The sequence below is a fragment of the Castanea sativa genome, chromosome 3 (assembly GCF_040712315.1).
Source record: "Castanea sativa cultivar Marrone di Chiusa Pesio chromosome 3, ASM4071231v1".
In the NCBI taxonomy this organism is placed as follows: domain Eukaryota; kingdom Viridiplantae; phylum Streptophyta; class Magnoliopsida; order Fagales; family Fagaceae; genus Castanea; species Castanea sativa.
The window spans coordinates 45208233-45234111 of record NC_134015.1 but is presented as its reverse complement, the minus strand read 5'-3'; the positions used below and the strand labels follow the sequence as shown (position 1 = coordinate 45234111).

General features: G+C 35.2%; 2 protein-coding genes across 5 annotated transcripts in view; one reads left to right on the top strand and one right to left on the bottom strand.

The window, feature by feature from the left end:
* Window positions 1-16602, top strand: part of LOC142629646 (twinkle homolog protein, chloroplastic/mitochondrial) — a 35784-nt gene extending 19182 nt beyond the window's left edge. For both annotated transcript variants that reach the window (XM_075803669.1, XM_075803670.1), the window contains exons 15-22: window positions 5425-5556; window positions 6694-6755; window positions 8073-8156; window positions 8925-9056; window positions 15012-15108; window positions 15177-15311; window positions 15386-15453; window positions 16095-16602. In XM_075803669.1, coding sequence (XP_075659784.1) covers window positions 5425-5556; window positions 6694-6755; window positions 8073-8156; window positions 8925-9056; window positions 15012-15108; window positions 15177-15311; window positions 15386-15453; window positions 16095-16143 — 759 coding nt within the window. In that variant the 3' untranslated portion in view covers window positions 16144-16602. The remainder of the gene's footprint in view (window positions 1-5424; window positions 5557-6693; window positions 6756-8072; window positions 8157-8924; window positions 9057-15011; window positions 15109-15176; window positions 15312-15385; window positions 15454-16094) is intronic.
* Window positions 16603-21630: 5028 nt separating this feature from the next.
* LOC142627037 (GDSL esterase/lipase At5g14450-like) lies at window positions 21631-25879 on the bottom strand. 3 transcript variants are annotated; one of them, XM_075800816.1, is made up of 6 exons: window positions 25617-25879; window positions 24769-25074; window positions 24050-24259; window positions 23754-23926; window positions 22478-22748; window positions 21631-22084 (listed from the first exon to the last, which is right to left on the bottom strand). In XM_075800816.1, the coding sequence occupies exons 2-6, from the start codon at window positions 25049-25051 to the stop codon at window positions 21834-21836; spliced, it is 1188 nt and encodes a 395-aa protein (XP_075656931.1). In that variant the 5' UTR covers window positions 25052-25074; window positions 25617-25879; the 3' UTR covers window positions 21631-21833. The 3 variants fall into 3 exon arrangements, with proteins under 3 accessions (XP_075656931.1, XP_075656930.1, XP_075656932.1); XM_075800815.1 differs by having other exon boundaries at window positions 24769-25078; window positions 25617-25746; XM_075800817.1 differs by having other exon boundaries at window positions 21719-21981; window positions 24769-25078; window positions 25617-25746.

Sequence of the window (25879 nt, the reverse complement as noted above, 5' to 3'; positions counted from 1 at the left end):
GATGCAACAGAATGAACTCTCAAAAGGTGACTTGGTGTTTGAGGGAAAAAAGAACAGAAAGGTCCTAGGAATCACCACTTAGGGTTTGCTCACCAAGCTATGAAAATAGAAGTGTAGAACCTAGTAATCACAGTTTAGGGATGCTTAGAGTCACCATCAAGTATGAGATAAAGATAGGAGCCCAAGAATCACCACCTAGGCTTAACTTGGAATCACCACCAAGCACTAAAAGAAATTTCCAATCCAAGTTTCATTGATCCATAATCAACCATCTGCAATGTCTACAATACTACTTTTTGGGGTCTTTAAATAGGATTTCCAAATTAGATCATGGAAGAAAATGAAATAAATCTAATCTAACAAGGAAATAACTTGTAATTGATTACATTAAAATGATAAAGTGCAAAAGAAAAGTGAATTAAATCCTATTAGTTTCAACTCTCAACCGTTATTAACATCAAATAGTATTAAGAATTAGTCTCAACTCTCAACCCTTATTAACCTCAATCAATGTTAAGAACAATGAATGCTGATTGAGGCCATTGATCTAGATTATAGGATGTGAATTAGTTTGAAATTTATTTGATTTGGAGGAGTTTAAGGGATTTAATTTCTATTTTAAATATGATTTGATTTTTCTTCCTTATTTGATGTAATTTGGGACCCTATTTATAGGTCTTGAAGGAAACATTAAGTAATGTTGAATTTCATGATGAATATTGAAATGAGATATTACTCACTAGCAATGATTCCAAGCCATCCTATATGGTTAAGCCTAGGGTGGTTATGTTTTCCCTTTTTTATTACCTTGCAATCCTTGTGCTGCCTCAACTTGGTATTAGAGCAAACATCGATCTGTCACTGTTGCCTATACCGGAAACCAACTGCTACCTAACTCCATCAACTCCCCTATCTGAGAGCAACAACCAAAACCCTCAAATCCCACAAATCGATCACCAGATCTAAGCCTCCAATACATTTTCCGGCATAAAACCACTCCACAGAAAGCCCCTCATCACAAACCCCACTCACAATCTGCCAAACTCCATTGCTAAACCAACTAAACCATCAGAAGCCACAAACAATACCCCAACCCCAGTTCAATCTGTCAAGTTCCCCATCTCCACACAAAACTGCACTACCACCCTCACAAAGACGTAAAAAGAATACACCAAAATTAAAATAAAATAAAATAAAGCTACCCAAGCTAATATCATGAAACATAGCCAGGATATCTCCCTCATCACCATTGCCACAGACCCTTGGAAGTCGCCATGTTCGCTTTCACCTTCAATTCTTACATGTTGCTACCCCATCTAGCACAATGTTGTTAAAAGCGCATTTAAAGCTCAAAGTTCAAAGCCCAAGGTCTGAGTGCCTCACTTGGTCGAGCAAAGCTCAAGCGTTCCTCAGGCATGCTTTAGATGGAAATTTTTGAAGAAGCAAAATGCATGCTTAGGTGTGCTTTTTTTTTTTGGCTAAAAAAATGAGTCATTAATTTTAATTGCTTGCTTGATCTTGAAGGAATTGACGTGGACATTGATTAATTAAACATTGTTCTTAAAGTGTTGTATTACACCAACAATTTTTTGTTTACATATCGAAATACATGAACAAGGATAATTTACACTATTCTTGTGGTTTTTGATCTTTGCCTTTTGGATTTGTTTTCATTGAACCATATACTTCATTTGATCATAGTTATCCTGGTCATGTATTTTTATAAAGTACAAGAGAATTATACAAAATGTTATGTTTAAAATTTCTAAGTAGATTATTATCATATTGTTGTCCATTAATTTTTATTTTTATTTTCAATTTTACTATATAAATTTTTTAGGAAATTGTCCATATGCACTATCCATTTTGGCTTCTTAGCAAAATACATTACAATTTGAGTTTATTAAAAATTTTGGTTAATTATATGTTATGTATCTTTTTATTAGAAATTATTATATATTTAATTTGAAAAATGGGCGCTTAAGGCGCGCTCTTGTGCTTTGCGCCTAGGCTCCAAGAGGCTTGCGCACTTGATGCTTTTACCAACATTGATCTAGCATCAAAGCAGCCATACTCATATGAAAGCCCAATCACTGACAATTCAAATGAACATAGTTCCTATGTCCCACTGACATCACTCAAAGATCAAGCCTAGGTCACACATGATCGTCAACTCAAACTTGAAACGACATTTGACAGGACATCAGTTTGTCGTGTCCTTGATCTTATGACAACAACATTGATTGCCTTGCTACCACAGCTTCACCAGAGGCATCTTGTCGTTGACTCACTCTTTGTCCCCAAATTTGACATTGAGCACCACGACCCCCCAAATGTGTCATTAAACCAGAGTACCCCAATCCCTGATTCCAATTGTTTAATGCCGGTAGTGTGTCGACAATATGAACTTGGTAGTGCCATTTAGTGACCAAGCCTAGCAACCCATAGGTTGCTAGTTCATTTGAGACCTGTTGTGACGGCATCCAGGATTGTCTTCAGATTAGCTTTGGCCACTGCCTCAATTGTGTCCACGAATTGACTCCCATTGCACGATACACCGCTTGGTCAACTAGGTCTTGACATGTTGGTTGTAGTGTTGCCCATGTAATGTGATTTTAATCTTCCAAGAAAAAAGGGACAAGCTCTTAAAGCAACAGGCCACATTTTGTTTTTAATCGGCAATGAAGTATTTTATTAAAAATCTAGGAAAAGTATACAGGCCAACCTCTGTGGACATAGGCAATGTACTAAGGAAGGCTGGATTATCAACAAAAAGTACATAAATCTAAGAACTCTACAAGGGAAGAGAAGGAAATACCACTCATTGCGGTCATCCAATATAAAATGAAAATAACAAAACCTGCTTCAGTTTTAACATGGAATTTTCCTCCCCCTCAAAGTTATGATGGTTCTACTGTCTCCAAATAGTTTACATGAGACACAATGGGATAACCCCAAGCCTAGCAAATAGGCCACATTAAAAGTTAAAAGGATTGCCTGTGGCCCTTTAGTCTAGGTCCACTAGATAGCAACCTTAGCAGCTCTCAACCAGGTTTGTTCTTAGAATAGCATAGGCCTACACCCTGAGCCAGTTCCAATCGTTATCCATGTCAGAAATAACACAGCCCATTTGTGATTTCTCCTCTTCCCCTCTACATAGAACAAATCCTTAGAAATTGTTAGGATTAATGACCAATTACATAAAGTAGCAGCTTCTTTCAATGGGATGATCTATGGTAGATCATGTCGAACTTCCCACACATGAGGTGATAACTTTGATGTTGAGGGCATGCTACCTCCTAATAAAAACTATCAAGTATCAAGCCCATTTAGGGATCCAGGTTTAGGACACAGTTTAGACTATCCAAATCAGTTAACCCTACAAAACCTAGAAACTTTGATGAATGGGTAATAGTGAACATGAAGAATGAGATGTGTAAAGAAGTGGAGATATCTAAGGTGAGGGAAGTTAAATGTGCGTTAGCACAACCTAAATAGGTGGTAAAAGAAGATGACCTAACACCATAAGCTTAAAAGAGTTTAAAAAGGCATCAGACAAAGAACCCATTCTCCCTGCATTCCAGTGTACATTCTATAGTTCTGTCAATATATTCATAGGCATGTGCATTTGAATTGCTTGATTACAAACCTAGGAAACCTATTGATCTTATTCCAAAGTCAATGCATATTGGGCCCGAGCGATTTTCTTTTAGGCTGTTCAATGTGTTTAATTAAGTCAGACTAAACACATATTTCATTGATACTTCATCTTATAAAGGTCCAACAATCATTCTAGATGCCCCTTTTAAAGAGCCTTCTGATGACCCGGTTGAAAACCCTAACCTCTACTGACACATTAAGAGCTTAGGAGTTCAGCATTACCTAGTACGTTGGAAGGAGCAACAAATTTCAGCGCCACCTAGTACACTGAAAGGGGCAACAAGTTCTTTTTGCACGTAGATTGCTAGAAGTGAATTGCAACAGCAAGAGTCTAGACCCTGACCTGCTAGAGTACTGCCTAGAGCTATACCTAGGGGTCAAGTCTCTCCGACTTTGACAGATTTGATGCAGACGTCATATTAATGTTACTTGATTCCATTGGTCTAGATTATGGGATTTGGATTGATTTGGATTTTATCTTATTTTGAGTCCTGAAGGAATTTTATTGCTATTTTAATTATGATCTGAATTTGGGACCCTATTTATGGGCCCCAAAGGAAACATTATTGGTATATTGAATTTGATGAAGAATATTGAATTGAGAATTTTCTCCCAAGTTTGTTCATGATTCCAAGAATTCTTAGGTGGTGTAGTTGTGTTATGCTTTTCCTCTTTTTTTTAGTCTTGCGACCCCCGTGCTTGAATTTTATCTTTTGCAAGATTCTGTTTATTTAGCTTTCTTTAAAATTTGCTTTTGTCTATGTAGTTGCTACCAATGGTATATATTGTGCCATGTGTATCTGAATTAGACCATAAATTTTTTATTGTCTGTTCATGAACTGGTAATCTTGTCCAAAAATGGCCTAGTTCATTGTAGCTGGTGGTATTCTTGATATTCAGCAATCCAGTGGTCACATTTTATAGCTGGGAAATTAGTTGAAATTTTTGATCAGTAATGTTAATTTTAGTCAAGCTATAAAAAGAGTCACCCAAGTATACAGGAAGTATACACCTGGGGACTGAACAATCAAGTACTTGTATTACAAGCATCCATCAAATTGAAAACAGAAGAAATAGAATGTCATCCTACAATTGAAATTAAGTAAAATAAACGTGGATTTGATTTATATAATTACTTAAATTTGTTAAATTGAAGAGTAAGTGAAATATATGTGTCATACTTTTATTTGTAGTAGTTTGTGTGTAAACTGAACCGGTCTTGTGCAACCTTAGAGTGCCAGTTCTATGTTTCTAAACCCCTAGTCTGGCACAAGTTTCTAAACTTTGGTTGGTCTAGTGATTTTTTATTGTTAAGGTTTCAAAAAAATTAGTGTTATAGGGTCTGGATAATGATTTTGAAAATATAGATTTTACAGTATAAATGGTTAATGATTTTCTATAGGTAGGGTTTGGAAGGGTTAGTGTTATAGTGTCTGGATTATGATTTTCAATATACAGATTGTATGGTAATAACATATGAAGAAATAGGTCTATTGTTCTAATTCTCTATTACTTTTCTTCTTGTCTGATGATGAAGAATATTGGTAAGATTTATTTGATTGATGATCAGTTAGATGAGTAAATTAGAACATACCAAGTATTTCAGCTTTGGAACAAGTGTCATTGCTCATCATTTTATGTCTATCAAGGGAGTTGTTCCCTTGTATTTTATTTATAGATCAGTACAAACAACTGGGAGAAATGCATGACTGTTTGTGTTAGTGAGTGGTCTGTTCTTGTTCTAAATTTGAATATTTTAATCAGGTGGTGCCAGGAGAGTTGACTATAGTAACTGGGGTTCCCAATTCAGGCAAGAGTGAGTGGATTGATGCTCTCTTGTGCAATCTTAATGAGACTGCTGGTTGGAAATTTGCACTTTGCTCTATGGAGAACAGGGTAAGCCAATTCATGGTCAAATTTGACTTCATACTTGTTTACTATATGGTCTCTTGTGATCTTGGTTTATGGTCTATCAATCTGTGGGAAGTGGAAACTGTTCTCAGCTGGGGTTTTACTCAATGACTTGTAGAGACAGTATGACATAGACGGTCAGAAGGAAATGTTTGAACTCGTTATACATCTTGTTGAATTTATCATCTAAAATATTTGAAAGAATTTGATGATGCTTTAAACTTTCTGATTCAAGAAGAAAGAGTGAGAGATAGGGCTTAGAGAAGAATAGCTTGTCAAGAAATCAGAGATAACTGAGCTTATGCACTGTTATTGGTAATGGAATTCTGCGTTTATACTCTGTAACAACTAATAGTAGCCTATACTACCCTCACATCCTGGTTACTTAAGCAAAATGACATCACATTTCTTCACTGTATTTTTCTGTATTTTTTTTTTTCTTTTGGTATGGTGCCTTCGATTTATTACTCTAGGAAATTCTCTCAAGCCAACAGATACAAGGTGTTAAACATCCCCAGTCCCCTCTTTTTTTTTTTTGCTGGCATTAATTAAAGTTTTTTCTGAAGGGAGATGTCGTCCAGATGCCTGAAATGTCTTGAGATGCTGATTGATGCATGGTTTTTTATTTTTTTGATTGAAGCTACCATTGACATAGACATTGTTTGTGATCAATTTGTGCTGTCTCCCCCCCGGTCCCCTTCTTTGTGGTATCATAAGCACATAATGCATTATGACAGTCACTTATTCAAGTTCATCTGTTATGCTATTCTATAGTTTTAAATATGTTGAATGTGCAAGAATCATACATACTTGAAGAAATAAAGATTATACTAAGTAAATCTAGATCATTGTGACTCAGTGACTGTCTTTCTACTGCTCCTATTTCCTGTGACAGAGCTTCTTGGCTATGCCTCGATCTCTGGGAGCAGTACTCATAAAACAAAACCTTTTTTTTAATTGTGACCCTGTGGTTTTCCTTTGAGATGGCCACATAAATAAACTATTGAGGCATTAATTAATTGACTAATTTTTATATATATAACTGTTGTACATGTCCCACTGTTGCACTTTGGTAATCTTTCTATCCTTAATCTCAAACCATCTCCATTTTCTGATCTATAGGTTCGGGAGCATGCAAGGAAACTTTTGGAGAAACACATAAAGAAGCCTTTCTTTGATGCAAGGTGAGTTTGAGTTAAAAGCATTCTGTATTTCTCTATTAGGAAAAGCCTTGTAAAATCAATTTCTGTACTAATTCTAGTAAGATTCCCATTACAAATATATATATTGCATGTGAACCTATCACCTTCCCAATCAAGATAAGCAAAAAAGAACAAGAACATTTTTCTTTTTTCTGTGTGGCTCTTGCAGTTAGTCAAGGATGTGGGATTCACAGGAAGTATGTGGGAATCTTATAGGGCGATGTCATTGATGGAAAGTACTTAAACAAAATTACGCCATATGGTTATTTCAACACATGCCTATTATGTATGAACAATATTTCACTTCAAGTCACATGGTGTCATTTTGTTTAAGTCTTTCCCATTAATGGCTTAACATGTGATGGGTTTTTGATTTGAATTGAAACATTTTTGAAAGTGTGGGTCTTCATTTGAAACTTTTGAAAGTGGGTTTAATTTAAAATCACATCTAAATTATGGGGCTTAAAACGTAATTTGCCCTTGCTTTTTTGTCTTTCTCCTGGTTGTAGTGGAGGCTCAATGTCAATGATATGTGACATTCCATGCTCATATGTTCTTTAGACTTACTGACTTAGGTCTCTGTTAGTAAAAATTACTAACTGGCTTGTACTTTACATCTTGTATCTCTTGATAATAAATATTTAGGCTTCGTTTGGTTGGAGTGATTATAGGGAGGATAGAAAATGAAGGAGAGAAAAGAGGGGAGAAAATGGTGTTTGTGGTTATTTGGTTGAGGGTGGAAAATGGGAGATATTTTGGTGGGGCCCACAAGTTTTCTCTCCTACCCCATGAAAACACAATCTTCCCAAATTGGGGAGAAAATAGGAGAGAAAAGTGTCCAAAAATATTTGGACAAAATTGCCTACATTTCATTTTTAATTTTTTTTTCTAACTGGGCGTAAATGTGCTGCCTGCCTCTTTTTTTTTGGTTTAACTGCATGATTAGCGTGATACACATACACCATACGCTGCCCCCTTTTTTAGATGTTCTTTTTTCTTTTTCTTTTTTCGTTTTTTTTTTTTAACTAGGCATGAATTTTATTTCTTAATAAACTTGGGTGATTTATTTTTTTGGTTGGTTGTTTGCCTTTGTTTTTTAATTGGGTATCATTTTAAATAAGGACATATGTGTAAATTTATACAAACTCTATTTTCTATCCTCCCATTTATAGAACAAATGATTGTTGGAAATAACTAGTTTATCAATATTTGAGTATTTTTAGTCATATATATTTATTTGGCATGTAATGAATCTAATGATTGATGACTTTGTTTACTTGCTCTCTTGGCTAACCATAGTTATGGTGGATCTGCTGAGCGTATGACTGTGGAGGAGTTGCAGCAAGGGAAGAAATGGTTGAGTGATACATTTCATCTCATAAGGTAACTAAAGTGTTCAAGACCACTGTTAAGGCTGTAGGGGAAGGTAACCCGTAATTATATGTTATTATGATTAATTATGCAGTGGGAGACTGCACTTCAACCAGTTTTAGTCTAGACTTGATTGACCTGATTTTCACAGTCAATATTTCTATTGTGCTTGGCCTCATTTTCAGTCGTAGATTAGCAAGACACGCCCTTCCAAATATTCATTATCAGTTCGTCATTACAGTATTGATATGAAGGTGATCTGTCTGCTTGAAAGCTGATTTTGCATGGAAAGGTTATACTAACAATCATGATATATGGTGTTTCAAAATTAAATGCATCTCTAAACCAAGAAAAATGTTTTCTTATCAAAATGAAATGGAGATTGGCCGACAGAATGACTTGGCAAGGGAGAAAAAACAGAGATTAAAAAATATAACATGCTACTTTTGACTGGGTTGGTCTTTTGAGGATTCTCTACGTGACTATCTTGGTGCTACAAATTATAAAACATTCTTAATCAGTCTCTGAATCACTTAAAAGAATGTCTTACAGATCTTCGTTTGCATTGATAAACTTGCATAATCGAATGATCACACAACGCAGCGAATATTGTAAGTGTAATCATATTGAATACTTCAAAAGTCCTTGAGCAAAACTTTTTGATGTTTGATGCTTTAGTATGCTAATGTTTCATCATATGGCTTGCCTTTAGGTGAATCATATGCTGTTATTTTATTGCTTATGAGATTTTTGTGTTGGTTTTCTTTGTGAGCTCTATAGGTGTGAGGATGATTCCCTTCCAAGTATTAAATGGGTTCTTGATCTTGCAAAAGCAGCAGTTTTGAGGCATGGGGTGCGTGGACTTGTAATTGATCCTTACAACGAGCTTGATCATCAGCGTCCTGCAAGCCAGTGAGTCTTTTCAATACCTTTAAATCCTTCTCTTGCCCTCAGCTTTTGGGCAGATATTTTAAGTAAATTATAGGGTGGAAATTCACAGATTCAGTGTATGTTTTTTACCTTTCCAATCCTTGTAGAACTTTCAACTAGAATCATATGCTAATTGTGACTTTTATGAGAATTGCACATGACTATATCATTTTTGTTAAATTACCGATTGTCCCAAAAAATTAAACTACTAGGATATGATAAATTTAATAATTTAACTACTGACTTCTAACACCTCCCTCACGTGTGAGCCGAAACTACATTTTTAATAGGTGAGGCCTGACATGTGAGAATTTAAATGGGAAGTAGAGTGGAGGAGACAAGGATCAAATTTAGTATCTTCTACTCTGAATTGGCACCTCCTCATGCTCAAAGTGCTTGGGATCTAGAGAGGAAAGGGTTTGAGCTGCGAGGTTAGTAGCGTGATGTAATTATTTCTCAAAAAAAAAAAAAAAAACTTTTCAAATATCTAAATCCCAACAATTAGGGAGTGTTTATTGGAACCCAAATATTAGAATGAACTAAATGAAAAGCACTACTAACACGATGGGACTAAAAATGGTGCTTATTGGAACCCTATGATGTTTACCTAATTGACATGCTTCAAATTGTAAGGACTCAATTTGAGGGAGTGTTTATTTGAACCCTATGGTGTTTACCTAATTGACATGCTTCACATTGTAAAGACTCAATTTGACGATATGATGGGACTAACAAGACTTCAAATTTTGGAGAGATGGATGACCAAGGCTACAATGATGTTGAAGAGGCAAGATAGACAAATGAGAAGCCACTAAACTGGAAGAACCACGCCAATCCAGGTAAATAAAGTCCACCAGCTTCATGCCCTCCACCAATAATCTTCCTTGTCTTAAGATCCTGAAAGATACAATGAATGGATAAAAAAATGGCAGCACAATTCAAAAGTTTAGTAAGCTTACTAATGGACAAAAGATTAAAAAGAAAATTAGGAATATATAAGACAAAAGAGAGAGAAAGATTAGGACTGAGATTAGCAGTGCCCAAACCAGAAACTATGGTGGCTGAGCCATTTGCCAATGTAACATTGGGAAGACTACTAGAGTGCTCAAGGTTAGAGAGTAAGCTTGAGGTACCTGTCATATGATTAGTAGCACTTGAGTCAATGACCCAAGGATCTTGAGTGGCAAGACAAGCATTGGAAGTACCGTGGTGAGCCAAAGTAGTAGTAGAACCAGACCCAACGGAGTTAGACTGCAAAGACAGGAGGTGTTGTACTCTTCCTCTAGTATAGAAACTACTCTGGATGTTGGTGGAAGTGACTGTGAAGGCGGTTCTTCAACTTGAAAACTAGCTTGGTGAGCCAAGGGTTTTCCATACAACTCCTTACATAATTCAACTGTATGATTCTCACTGTGACAATAAGTGCACTTACGAAGCCCACGTCCTCTACCACGATCCCTTTGTTCACTACCACGGCCCCCTTGGTCACGACCTCCACGGCCTCGGCCCCCACGGCCACCTCTATTACTCCCCATATAAGTGGCAAATGTAGATTTATCACCAGAAGGTAGAAAATAGTGCTGGGGAAGGGGCAGTACTTGAGTCAAATAATGTGGCCTATCTAAGCTTACCAAAAACTTCACGCAATGAAGGAAGGTCTGGATTAGCTACCAGATTCGAACTTTTAGGTAATCCAGAGAGGAAGTGAGCAACATGCATAGAATCTCGTTGTTTCTTCATTGTTTTAACATCAGAGCAGATGGGCTGATAAATATTGAGTTCTTCACATACACCCTTAAACTTGTTATAATAGTCGTCCAAAGACAAATCACTTATTAGACTCAAGGAGAAATAATTTTGATGAAGATCATAAATCTGCTTCAAATTGTTAACAAGAGTAAAGTTCCTTGGCCTGTTCCCAAACAAGTTTAGCAGTTGGTAAGAAAACCAAACTACTAATGATCTTAGACTCCATGCTATTCCACAAGCAACTCCTAATTTGTGCATCTTCAGCTCTCCAATTAGCACATTTAGAGTCCGTAGATACAGGGGGTTCACTAATCATGTAATCAAACTTCTTTCTACCAAGAAGAAACACTTCAACTGCCTAGGCCCACTAAGCATAATTACTTCCATGAGCATTAGACTTCCATTAAGACGAATGGAAGTAATAGATAACATATCAGGAAATAAGAAATAATTAGGGGGCTGAACACTATCTTTGGTCTCCATAATAGCAATCTGAAGAACAAACTAACACTAAATAAATATGCTAGTGAACCTGGGGAAAAAAGAAAGAAACAACCACACTGACAAATTTAACACCAATATGCTACTACCAGTCAGAGAATCCAATAGCAATACACAATTCCAATCAAAGCAGCAATCAATCCATACCAACAATAACATGTCCAATCCACCGCTAAATATCAACCAACAAAATTCGAGTCCAACAAATCAACCCAAGACTGCCTAAACAGAGAATCAAAATGTAGGGAAGAAAAATAATAAAATCAAACCAAATCAATCCATGGCCGAAACCCTATTTCGAAAACTCCGGTAGCGGTGCTAGGGCACAGAAGTGGCGGCATGATGGTCGGCGAGTGGGCTAGAGTGGGTCGCCGGAGGAGAGCGAGTAAAACCGTGCCTCTCTTACGGTTAGGCGACGTTGATCTGGTGTCGTGAGACCCGAGAGAGATCACTAGCATTGGGTAACTCCTCCAGCCGCTAAATCGAAGTCGTTGGAGCTAATTTAGGGTCGTCGGAGCTATGGGTTGACTATTATGGCGGCCGACGGCAGTGATAACCGTGGGTGGTGGTCGGAGTGTTAACGGTAGTAGGTTGGATGCTCTGATACCATGTTAAATTACCGATTGTTCCAAAAGTTTAAGCCATGGGATATGAAAAATTTAATCATTTAACTACACAATTCTAACAAAGTTGATGGGGCTTCTACTCTGGTTTTACATTTATTTATTTATTTATTTTTATTTACTCACGTTTTTTTTAGAGGGGGGCTGAATTTTTAATTGTGAACAATGTATACATTTTTTGCTTATGGTTTTAACTTTTAATCACGAAATGTCAAATTGTGTGAATAGTGTTAAACACTTAATGTTTTTAGTAATAATTTATGCAAGATATTAAGAATAGGTTTTTGAGATCTTTATTTGAATCTAGTACTTCAACTGGGTGGTGCCGTGTAGTTCCATAGTTGATTTTTTGACCTCATGAGTCTCCGTTTGTTATTCTCTAGGGGCGCTCACAATTGAGCGATCCTTCATTCTAATGAATTACTCTTACTTTAAAAAAAAAAAAAAATTATATTTTTAATTATTATGACTCAGTTGTTATTATACTAGAGTTGAACACTAGTTTTGATGTTTATTATAGTTTAATTTTTACTCTTGAATTGTACTTTAAACATGGGTATTAATGTACTTCTTTGCTATCTATTATTGATTTTAAGTTAATTTTAGATAATGTTTTCAAATATTTTAATGGCTATTACATATTTTTAAAACTAAAATAAACACAAAATATGTAGAGATATATAAATTATACATAGAAATATTTATGTATTGAGTGTTGTGTCCTCAATCTGCTGTGTTTTATTTTATGAGTAAACCTGTCTTGTGTTGTGTCCAGGTACGTGCTTCTTAGTTTTTCTGGAAAACTTTGGTACAAGGGAAAACACAAGTTAATGGAAAACGCTTTCTATGGGCAATGGAAAACTGGCCAATTTAAAGGAAAATGTTTTCTATGGCCAATGGAAAACTAGCCAATTCACCGAAGAGCATTTTCCAAAATGTTACATACTCAATAGACCACCACTAATAAACTCCACACCGAACACACACACAAACAATACAAAATTACAATAGTAACTTTTCTCTCTTCACCCTCTCTTTCTCCACAGACCAATCATGGACTGCCGTTGATTGATTGTGGACCAATGTTGACCGAGCAATGACTTCTCCAAAACACCTTGTTTTGCTTAAATCCGTTGCTTCCTCAATTTTTTGCTTAGATTCCGAATTTGGGGTTTGTTTTCCCATTTATGGCTTTCAAATGGCCTAAAAAATAGAAAACAAAAATCCCATTTGGGTTCTATTTTAGTAAATAAAGTTTTTTGTTTGTATAATTAATTAATTTTTAATAAGTAATAAAATTTATAATTCAGAAAGTATATCCCAAGTACACGGTGTATACTATGGGTACATCAAGCTTAAAGTCGAAGAGTACAATGATCAAATCTAATAGGGTGGAAATGAAGTTTTTGTTCAAATAATTTTTTGGAATTACAATAAATATAATGATTTTCTGTGTGAGGCGAAAAAAAAAAGATTTAGGATCTGTTTGGAATCCACTTATTTTGCTGAAACTGAAAACTTTTTGCTGAAAGTATTATAAATAAGGGTAAAAATTAGCTGAAATAGTATAATGGGACCCATAAATAGTACTAAAAAATGCAGTGAGACTCATGAATAGTAACAAAAATAAGCTGAATAGTAAAATAAGTTGACAAAAATAATTTTGCAAAACAAACACTTATTTTCAGCTTTGAAAGCCACAACCAAACACAGGAAATGATGCAGTTTTCTAGAAAATAAGTCATTTTCTAACCCATTGGGATTGGCTGAGTGGTTGGACACTCAGTTTCGAAGTGGCTGTCTTGAGTGGAGGTGAAAGAGCTTGAGTTCGAGCCCCAACACTAGAAAAACTCACCGAGCCAGCGATTTACCTCTGCCCACCCGTCACGATAGTAATTAATCCCTTGGTTGAAAGTTTTTGGGATACACTGGGTCTAAGACCCAAAAAAAAAAAAGTAAATTTTTTGAAAACATTATTTGTAGAAATAAATGGACTCTCAAGTCTATAATAATTTGATAGACTACATGAGGGGTCTGCGACTCATTGCCTTCCATTGTGCATCTTTTGTGTGCTTTCAGTAGAAAAGATGGTTTATTTGTCATAAGATACATAAAAGGTGATAAAGATTGAACTTGTCTAATATGTAGTGCCAGATGCTGAAGACTTCTTATTACATTTTGACAGCATTATGCCTTAATATATTTTAATATATTTTTAGGCAGATAATGAAATAGATTACTTGTTGGTAAAAAAAAAAAATTGTAGTCAGGTGTGACTTTGAACCTCAGCTTTAAGTTATCTGACTCATGTTGTAAAGAGTTAACCATTCAATCTCCATTATCAACCTGAGCAGGTGCAGGTCATGAGCCATCCAAGCTGCAATCATGCAAAGCTTGAACAAATCATCTTTTTTGAGCCCTCCTCCAAAATAGGTACCTGACAATCTTCAAGTCCCTATTTTCCATGAGCTGAGCCTGAGAGTTCTTTACTCAGATCATCAGTTCATCTCATTTGAGCCCTACTCCAAATCAATTTGTGGCTTTCATCCTCCAGAATTCAGGTGGAGCTGAAGCCTTTATTTCTTTGGACTACACTTATTGTATGGAAACATGACAACTAAGATTTGTAGCTTGTCATGGGAAGAAACTAGTGATCATGGTCCTATAGAAATACCTGAAATTGCTTACAGGTCTCATTGTGCCCCTCTTACTCAATGAAATCGCCTCCCCTTATGCTTGGTCGTCCAGTTTTATCCCAGGTTCTCATCATTCCTGTAACTAGCCGAATGTTTTTTAACTTTTTCAGAATCGTAGGTCTCCTCTTTCTGGCCTTGTTGCTGTTCTTGATAGCAGTTGTGTTGTTTACTTCTTTTTTTTGTTCTTAACCACTAAGCAGTGTTTTGGATAAGAAACCAAAACAGTGTCCTTCAAAAGTTTTTCTAGTGAACTTCAGTTTTATAGTGAAATCTCTTCTCACTTGCTATTCTGCTCTGAACATTTGCATTATGTTGCGTGTCATAATTTACAGTTCATTACCAGCGCATAATCGTTTCATATGTGACAGGACTGAGACGGAGTATGTGAGTCAGATGCTTACCAAAGTCAAACGTTTTGCTCAACATCACTCTTGTCATGTTTGGTTTGTGGCACATCCTAGACAGGTTGGGTACCATAACCTCTGGTTTGTTCCAGAGTCTCTTACTTTCTAAATTCTTCCCTTATTTTACAGTTGCACCATTGGGTTGGCGGTCCTCCTAATATGTATGATATAAGTGGAAGTGCGCACTTTATAAACAAATGTGACAATGGGATTGTTATTCATCGTAATCGGGATCCAGCAGCTGGGCCAGTCGATCAAGTACAAGTGAGTATTCTTTTTGTCTTCGCCACTGTTATTATACAAGGGAATATATTTGTAAACTTAAGTTGTAATTGCAGGTTTGTGTTCGGAAGGTTCGGAATAAGGTTGCTGGAACCATAGGCGATGCCTTCTTGTTGTACAATAGGTATGCTTTTAAGCTTCACTGTTAGAGTCTTGTGGATCTAATGAATTGACTTTTACTGGCTACTAAATTCTTATGGCAAATTAGGGAATATGTTGTCACAATTTACTTTTATAAATTATCACCAGTAACTTCTGCTTGACCTTGGGATTAACTATTTTCCTATGTAACAAGATATTTGTGTTTTTATTTGAAAGAGCAAGGATTAGAGAAGAGAGTACTTGCAAGAAATAGCTGCTCAGTGAAATATTTTGGGTAGAAAAAATATCTTCAATTGTAAATTAGCTGAACTTGCTCTTTGAAGATGGTCAAAGATTGTTCAATTCTTTCTCAGAAAAGGTGGCAAAAAAAAAAGGAAGCAACTGGTATCCGCTCTCTAAGAGGAGTCCATCAATAATGTTTAGGAAATCATTCAGCAAATTTTCTTGTCATTTTGACTCAGAAAAAAGAATAGAGCAAGAGATACAAACTGGTGCAAGTTGTCATGCATAATCATAGTTGCCACATTCTTCAATTCACTCATCTAATGTTTTCTTGTTATATTGAGCTCTACAATTCTCTCCCTCTCATAGTCATAATAATCTAAATTTGGGCATGTTAGTGAAAAAATTGTTAAAAGATGTATCATTCATTCACATCTGCAGGGTAACTGGTGAATTCATGGATATTGATGAACCATCTGGCAAGAGATAGGCAAAGATTTGATTATTGAGGAAGAAAATGTTTGTACAGCGGTATCCTCCAATTTCTAGACCCTCGACATGAGGCGAGTTTTGCGATGCCAAAGTTCTACTACCATAAAATGCCGTGGGTGCTTTCACTTCGTGCAAACCTTCGGCGGTGAGAGATGAAGATCGGAAGTACTTCAGCATCAAAGTTGATCAGGTTATGGTTGGCTCAAATTCAGGAGGGTGGGTTAGAAGTTTCTACTATTAGAAACTTATTTTTGGAGATGAATTGATCAATGATCTATATTGGCTGTCCCTGTATAATAAATATTTTTTGTGTAAACTTGTATGATATCAGGTTGATATTCAACAACCCAATGGTTGCCACTAATGTGCGCCGCACACACACTTTTAATACTCGACTTGTGCACGTGTTCATGAATGGTTCAATTAATTTTATTACAAAATGAGTTGAACTCGTCAATTTTGAGCTAGATTGCATGTTCAAATTTGGTTTATTTTCTTGTCAAATGAATTTGAGTTTATTCACATGCTACTAGATTAGTTTCTATATTCCCCTTTTATAGTGAATAGACATTATGTTCGGAATATTTTACCCTATAATAATATATGCTAGTAATTAATAACTAGATTATATTTAAAATTATATTATTTGTGTTTGTTAAATATGATTTTATATAAGAACTTATACAAATTAGTCTTACTAGCCTTGTCTTATTAAAAATTATATATGAATTTTACTACAAAATGGATTATTTATATTAGTAATAAATTACAAATAATATTTTGGTCTCTTTCAAGCTTATTTATAAAACTTAATCGAATTTTAATTGTATATAACTCTATACATATTTATTTATTTATCAAGTTTTATACTCAAGTTTGTTCATGGACGTAATATTATATTTGAGTTTGAATTGTTTAATAGTCTAGCTTAATATGGGCTTGAGTTTGACTTATTTATTATTTAAGTCAACATAAACAAGTTTTTATATGAATTGAACCTGAACTATTCATAAACAGGCAACTCGGTCTATTTACAACCTTAATAAAATATTCAACTTTGAAAATACAATAGCATGTGCATGTCTGATCCCATTTTTTTGGATACCTTGTGAGTTAATTCCTTTTTATTCAAACTGCTAGCGAAAAGAATAAATCCACTACGGCTTCGTTTGGATACAGTTGAAAATTGAAAGCACTGTAACAAAATAATTTTTAAATATGTGAATAGTACCGTGAGACCCATTTTTAATAAAAAATGGCTAAAAAGTGCGTGAACAGTATGTAAACAGTAACTTTGTCCCCTAAAGCTGAAACGCGTGCAAAAGGAAAAAAATTTAAAAAAGAATTAAAAAAAAAGAAAAAAAAAAAAGAAGGAAAACGCAAACACCAGCTGAATCATCCGTATCCAAACATTACCTACGAAGAAAATATATGAAATTAAATTCTGCTCTAGTGTTCAGTATATAATTATATATGTTTTTACTTCTTACACCACGTGTTGAGTGGACCAACGCAGGGAATATAAAATATATAACATCATCTTGTTAATAGAGTCCTCGATAACCGTGGTCCTTGCCAATAAAATAAAGGGTCTAGATGTGACCCGGTCAGATGGTGACACGTATTTAAAAATGGACACGTGTCACCATTTCGATGGACCTAATGTCACTGGACACTAGACCTAAACTGCCCCTTAAAATAAATGGGTGGCTTTTTGTTCAATTGTATATTGTAGAGAGGGAAAATCTTGTTATACACTCTCTATTACACATTTTGTATACAGTCCTTTTAAAATTGTGTTTTCAAAATACAATTTTAATCCATGTGGCCATGTGTGTGGTGAGTGTACAATAGCAAGTATGTAGCAACCATTATCCTCGTAGGAAAATCAATCCTTGTTGCACATACCATGGAATGTGACTTCAGCTTCTGTAATTAATGCTTAAGAGGTTTGAAAGGGAGTAGTGTAGGCTAATAATAATATAAGAGGGTCTCTAAGCTTTGAGTAACTTTATACTTGGAAGTTGCAGGTCTTCCAAAGCTTGTTTGATGTGCAGTTACTTATCCATTTCAACCTTACATTACAATGTATATTCTTATTTTTAGAAAATAATCTCTTTGTATAATATTTAAATGGTTATAATAAACTACATCCATTCTTCAAATTTTTACTATTTTCTAATAAAATCTCATGCATTTTAATATTGTTTTAATCAAAGTCATGTGATATAGATTGTTTTAAAAATATCACTTTTGTCATTATTCTTGGATTATTATCATTGTGTGTAGTCTCTTGTTCCACACACTATGTAATTACAAGGAAGAATCCTTTAGGGAGGTCTCAAGAAGTTGATTAGAGATTTCGAACCTAAGAGTTTATAGATCTCATGAGGCCTTAGGAACCATTAGGCCAATCCTTTGGGATTATCATGTGCTCAATCATTTATAAGCCATGTAAATATTAGAGCATTCACATCCGGATTGCAAAATGCCAAATGCCAAATGTATGCCAGATTTAGCATTAAAGCCCCAAAAACCCCCCAACACCTGGACTTGTAAACGCTTAGAATTGCAAAAAATTTTCCAATATTGCTACAGTACCGTCTTACTTTTAAGACAGTACTGTAGACTATTGTATTGGTTTTTTTAATCCCTTTTATTCTTTCTCTCTCCTTTGTGTCAGAATCACTTTCTTTCTCAACTCTTTTTCCTCATCTCAGAATTTCATCTCCCTCTCTCTTTGTGACCTGCTCCGTCGTCTCTCACTCTCTCACTTTGTGTTGGTGGTTGGGCCTCCATGCCGGTAAGAAGTAGATGTCGTGGGTTGCGATCCGGGTTCTTATGGTTTGTGATCAGTGTTTGGCAGATTTTGTTGTGGTGCTGTGGTTGTTGTTTCTGGGTTCTGTGGGTCTGGTGATGGGTTTGGATAGGTGGATCGGTGTATCATGGGTTAGGTGGTGGCGTGGGTTGGATCAGTTATGGCTGATGGGTTTGGATCATGAAGATTGGTGGATTTTGGATTTTGGGTTTGGGATCGGCGTGGGTTTGGATCGGTTGTGGCCGGTGGGTTTAGATCGGAGTTGGGTTTTGGATTTAGGATCGGCATGGATCAATGGAGATCGGAGATCATGGTGATTTTTTTTTTTTTGGCTTGGTTTGATGGTGGCTCCAATGGTGGGGTTTTGGCTTGGTTTGAACTAATGCTTTAATGGTTTTTTTTTTTTTAAATTTGGTTTTGGTTTTGGTTTTGGTTTTGGTTTGATGTTCCAGTGGTTGGTGCTGGGATATGGGGGTGACTGCGTGTTGGTGGTGGCATGGTGGCTATGGGGGTGACTATTTGTTGAACTGTTTTGGTTTTCTTTGTTGTGGTCAGTGCTGGAGGTTGAAGGAGAAAGAGAGGAAAAGGAAGAGAAAAGGAGAAATAGTATTAAAATAAAAAAGTAATAAAAAATAATATTTAAATAAAATGGGAAAAATAGAGTTTTGGGATGTTGGGTGTATTGTAAATTGGTATGATATAATTGATAAAGTAGCTTTTTGGGATGGTAAAATAGGATGGGATGCAATTTTCGGATGTGAATGCTCTTATATAAAACACTTTTTTAATAATTTATTGACAACATATTGGAAAAATACTTTGATTAAATCAATCCTGATTTGTAGAGATTTTATCAAAACAATTACTAAATGACAAAATAAGAAAGGGATAAAATTTGGAGAGACGTTATTACATTTTATACAAAAATACTTTATACCAAATATATATATATATATATATATATATATATATATATATATATATATATATCATCACTTGACAATATTTTGAGAGGATTGCCTTAATTTGTTAGTATATTATGCTTATACGAACAAGGATATAAATATCGAAAAACTTTTGAGGGGGATTAAGTGTTATTTTTCATAAAAATAACTTGTAAACAGTGTTATTAAACCCAATCCGGCCTAGCTGGTCAAATTGGTGACCCAATGCATTGACCAGGCCAAGTGATCAATTGGATCGGAAAGTGTGTGACCCGGTCAAAACTGGTGCAACCCGGCAAGTTTTAAGCAACTCGTGTGACCCAGTTAGGTTTTATTAACCCTACAGGTTTGTGAATTGTGTAAAATTACATTAATAAATCAACTTTATTGACTCTTTTATTATTTAAATGTGTAATAATATGATAATTTAAACAAAAGAAAACCTAAAAAATCCAAAAAGAGCATTTTTCCCTGCGCCTTGATGATTCACACTTTGTAGTTTGTATGTGTACCATCACTTTTCAATTTTCACAATTCTCAAAACTTACTGCTACGGGTTGCTACTGTGCATAAATTTTTTTATGCTTTGAAGCCTGAACAGATGTATTTTCTTTTTATTTCATTTGTGGCCTTATACAAGAGTTTAAACGTATGTAGATAACTTGAACTTAGAAGAGTTGGTTGAAGATAAATGATGATGGAGATCTTAGTTACCAATATGAAGCTAGGAGTGAGAAGCCTAATGGAAACAAAGAATCTTATAATAAGGCTAATGTTGGAGTTTTCAATGAAAATAGAGCTTCAAGTTTAAGCCCAAGTCATAATTCATGGGATTGGAGTAATTGGACCAACCAGTGAGAGATTGAGAGAAGTACGCATTAAAGTTTGAGATTTTCTTTTTTATTTATTTAATATACATAATTTTTAGACATGTAACAAGATTTTCATTAGCAAAGACTTTGTTGCAATCTTATGATATTTGTTTATTTTCCTTGTAAATTTTATAGAATTTCTAATGCTATCGCTTATGAATGATTTTGAATTATAATGGCGAGTTTAATTTAGGCATATGCCTTATTTTTTAATTTACATATTCAAGTTATGATTTCTCAAACTTAATTTATATATATATATATATATATATAATTTTTTAAATTTTTTATTTGACCTTGCGGTTCGACCGATGACTTATTAGTTTAACCAGTGACCCAATTCATAAACCGGGTCAACGTTCAATCCGGGTTTAATAACTATGCTTGTAAATATATTTATATTACTATCATAAATAAATAAATTTAAAATGATTTGGGGGCCATCCCCACACCCCCATAAATATTCTTATTGGTGCATTAATCACTCTCCTTTGAACATAATTAATTCATCTCAAGCAACTTTTCCTCATCTTACACCCCTCTTCAAGCAAACTTACTCATTTGAATATTATATTTCCATTTATCCATGTTAACCTTCTCATTTCGGTATAAATCATTTGTTCATGCTGTTAATCAAAAGTGGCACAAAATTACTCTCAGTAATCAGCCTGGCTCTCTTACATGCATTCTCGTTCTTTGTTGACTGAGTCTTGACTCTAAAAACATTTGAGAGGTTGCAGTTCTACTATCAGCAACCCTTGATTCCCACCAAGAAAAAAGAAATGACACCATCTTTGAGCTCTAACACATGCTAGAACTTCGTTTTTTAAAGAATTAACAAAATATAAAAATGATTATCAATAGTATTTAGAATTATACTATGCATCTTATTGTATATCTTAAGTATATTTATGCATATGCATAGAGTTACAAGCTAGTCTAATTAGAATTATATATATATATAGGGTTTAGGTACAGTACTTAAGTGTTGTTCCTGAGGTTCTTTTTTTAATATTTTGCCGCATGGATTTTTCCTCATGGGATGTGACATACTTCAGCTAGGGAGATCAGCACTGTGACATGATTTTGTAAGGGAAATTGGGGGATCTGAGAGTGAGCCGTTCACAATGTGGTTAGCTACCCATTTGTTTGCAGCTTCAGTATAATGTGCGCCATCCCAGCTTATGTGTTTTGAAGGATCACTGCAAGAAGCCGCAAAAACCTCAGTTCCATTCACTATTGATGTTTGCCAACATTCAGCAACACCTAAATGCCCACAACAATACCTAAGAGGACTAACAAAACCTGCAATTAATACAGAAATTCTGAGTGAGGATGGTGTTCGGTATAGGCACACCAAACGAGTAGCAATGTTTCTTCTTTCTAGCTAGTACCCCATAGAAGAAGAATCAAACAGCTTGCTATTGCATGGAAGACAAATGAGTTGTACATCAGTGTAATTAGGAATTGTAAGGCCATTTGTGATATAACTATTGAAGGAACTTATAAACTCAAAATACCCATCTAGTAGCTCAAATTGTGGAACACATGCTCAAGAACCATGAGGTTTTTAAGTTCAGAACTCAATTGATGCACGATTCTTGTGGGTGAGGTCGGACATCTGAGGTTTACCAAGGTCTTAGGGTCATGGATTCCTCTTCATAAAATAAAAAGAATGATTATAACTCAAATGATTACCTTGTTTCTCTGCCTCACTGATTAGAGCGTACTTAGCTGTGTAGATATCAACATAGATGAGCACAGCATGGTGGAGTTGGGTCCTCAGTTGGAAGACTTTGTCCTTAAGCTGCTTGTTGAACTCTTGAGCCAACTGATTGTAAGACTTTATGCAGCCGTTTTGATCAGACTCAAAATGTTTTGGACGATTCCATACAGCATGAAAAGGCAAGCAGCCAATGGGACCGGTATTATGTATCCAAAATGTTCTTGCTCCTTCTTGGTAGAGTTTCTAAAATAGTTTCATAGACCAAAAAAAAAAAATACATCAAATAAACAAGTACTGGACTTTAATTATACGCTTGAAAATTCTGATATAGAAAATGTCTACCTCACCTTTTGCCTTTTATTCTGTGAATAGGATTTTATGTTGAGAAGTTTTACCAATTTGATATAAAGCCAATTTTATATAATTAGAATCTGGAAAAAGTATGCATACAGCTTCGTCTAATATTCAAGGTTAACTAATGTTTTTTTCCCCAATGAAAAAGATTAAAACCAGTGATGTATGGAGCATCTCATGTGATTTCCCTAAGCACATCCTTTAGAATAGAGTTTACCATTTCCCTTTTACCTAGAGCATTCAGGGTGAAAAACTGTCTACAGAGAGATAAGTAACAGAATTGTTGTCATTCTTAAAAGTTATTTCCAACCCTTGTTTTTTTGGGTCATTGCACAGAACTCGTACTTTTGTAAGAAATTTAGAAAAGGCTCTCTCTTATGGGCTCAAATTTAATTGGAAAATAATAATAATAATAATGATAATAATTGCTTAGGTCAAAACAAAGTTTGAACTGTTTTAAGTTTAATTCTCAATTTTCCACAGTATGGCTCTAGGGACTTGCAAGGATTATGCCATGTTAAGCTCCAAGAAGCTACTTCTTTTATTCCTAAAATGACATTGGTCTTCATTAGAAAGCACTGAAAATAGAATACTGATAAATTACCATGTTCCAAAAGTTTAAGCTAGTGGAAAAGGTGAATTTAAGCACATAACCATTATTTTAAAACTTTTCCTCATGTATGGACCCAAACTTCCCTTCAATAAGTGAGAGTGAGACATAACACCTGAAATTTTGAACATTTTATGGTAGGTAGAGTAGAAACAGGTTCAAACTCAGACCACTTGTTGGTGTCTTGAGAAATTACCATTTGCTCCGAAAACTTAAGTGGCTAAAAATAGTGAATTTATAAAGTTAATAAATTACTGTTATTCTAACAAATACATTTAAGTTACCTTTACTGCCACAGCAAACATATCAATTATATTGGGGATGGATGCTCGCACTTGCGCCTCTGTAGTTTGTACAAGTCCAAAACCAAGATCATTTTGTCCACTGTCCAATGTGTAAAGGGCCTTTGAGAATTCCTCTGGCCTTGGGAGGTTATTTTTAATCCAAGAACTTTTATCTGAAAGCATATACAGGCATTACTAGAAAGTAAAAGGTCAAAAGCATTTCTCAGTAAATGACAGCAGAAATTGTTAAAAAAAAATTGCTTTGCCTAGAGAAATCAGCAGTAGATCTTTCTAACCTTGGTTGAATGCCTCCTTGGTACGGTCTTTAAATTGTTCAAACTGCAAAAGCTGTATATTGAGAGATAAGGGGTTAAAACCTGCCCCAAATAACTTAGCATCAGCAGGCTGGATTGTAGACCCACTTGCACCAAAATTTGCTCCATGTCTAAAGTTTGGTTTTATAGAATCAAGATATGCACTCAAGAAGGGAAGCCCCAACTTCTCAGCTGTAGAAAATGGAAAACAAAGTCATCTTTTTCCTTTTGCCACATTAAGAAGACAATGAAACTGCAGATTCAAACCTAGGCTCTCCCCACATGACACTAGGTTACAAGATCCTAACCAAACAAAGTCATCGACGTGGGGTTGTATGTAGAACATCAAATAAGTTTTACATTACACTCTTTATGTTATGACATTATATCAGTACAAAAATTTGCACAGACAATCATCACCCGAGTTATGATCACCCCCAAAGACATGGTTACGAGTCCAGCAAGAAATAATCCTATCATAGCAACACCCAAACTATCACATTCCATAGACAAAAACAACAAAAATCAAGCCTTGATACCAAAATTTTGGGTTTATTACGGATCAACAGACTACTTAGGATATGTTACATATATTCTTTTTCGTCATTCCATCACATTCCATAGACCAAAAAAATAACTACCATATCCACTAGCTAGATTAGATTAGATGATAAATGACTAGCCGAGAGGAGCATGCTTACCTATAAAGTCAATGATTAGACGCCCATCAGAATACCGACCGGAAGGTTTACCAAAGAAAGTCTCACCATAGGGAGGGGGTAGCCGACTAAATGCTGCTGAGACACTGCCTGTATCTGAGTTTGAATCGCCAAAGTTGTAGATTGCTGGAATGTGACAACCCCATGATGGACCAACAAGTAATGAAGCAGTAATCAAAACAACTCCAATTGCTGCTGCTCCTACACCATTATTTATGCACCAAGGACCTTCCAATTTCCCTCTGAAAAGACTAAACCGGTGCATTGAATCCTCTTACTTTGTTCACTCTGACTTTTAATCAAGCAAGAAATATATTACATAAATCAAACTGAAATTTTGAACATGTAACTAGCGTATTATATGTTGCTGTTTTAGGCCTTATTATATATTGCTGTTTTAGGCCATTGGGAGCTCCATTGAGGAAGTTAAGGTTCATGATGATACATCATCCAGAAAGGATCAAGGGTTTGATGGTTCACATGTAGAAGGATTTAGTACAAGTTTACATAAGCATTTCTCCCACAAAAAAAAGAAAAAAAAATGGTTTACATAAGCAGTGACATAGAACAATATGTACGGGTTTGATCATGCAAAAGTAAGTAAAATTTGAGTAAGAATGCGAAGGAAAAAACCAATATTTATACTTCAGTTATTTTCCTATTCTTGCTAGGAAAGAAGATAAAGCTAAAAATCTATTATTTTAAGTTCTTGCTGATGCTACATCAATTCTGCAAAGATATTGAAACCGTAGAGTATGATCATGAGAATGAACTCAAAATAACTGTAGTTTAGCTCAAAGGAGGAAAAAAGAAAAAAAAAAGCACTTTACCTTAAGAAGCTTGGAATACACTTGCATCAGGACTTCAATAGTTGCAGATTTAACGATTTTGGGATACTTTTAAGTTTAATCTGAGAAGACGTCGAACCACAAGGATAAATCAATCATAGCATCTTTATACATTAATGTGACATGTCCAATAGTATCACAATGTGAGACAAGTTACTATTAACCAATAATAATAAACAAAGTCCTAAGCAACTTAAAGCAAGTAAAGTAGACCTTTTTTTTTTTTTTTTTCCAAAAAGAGGTAA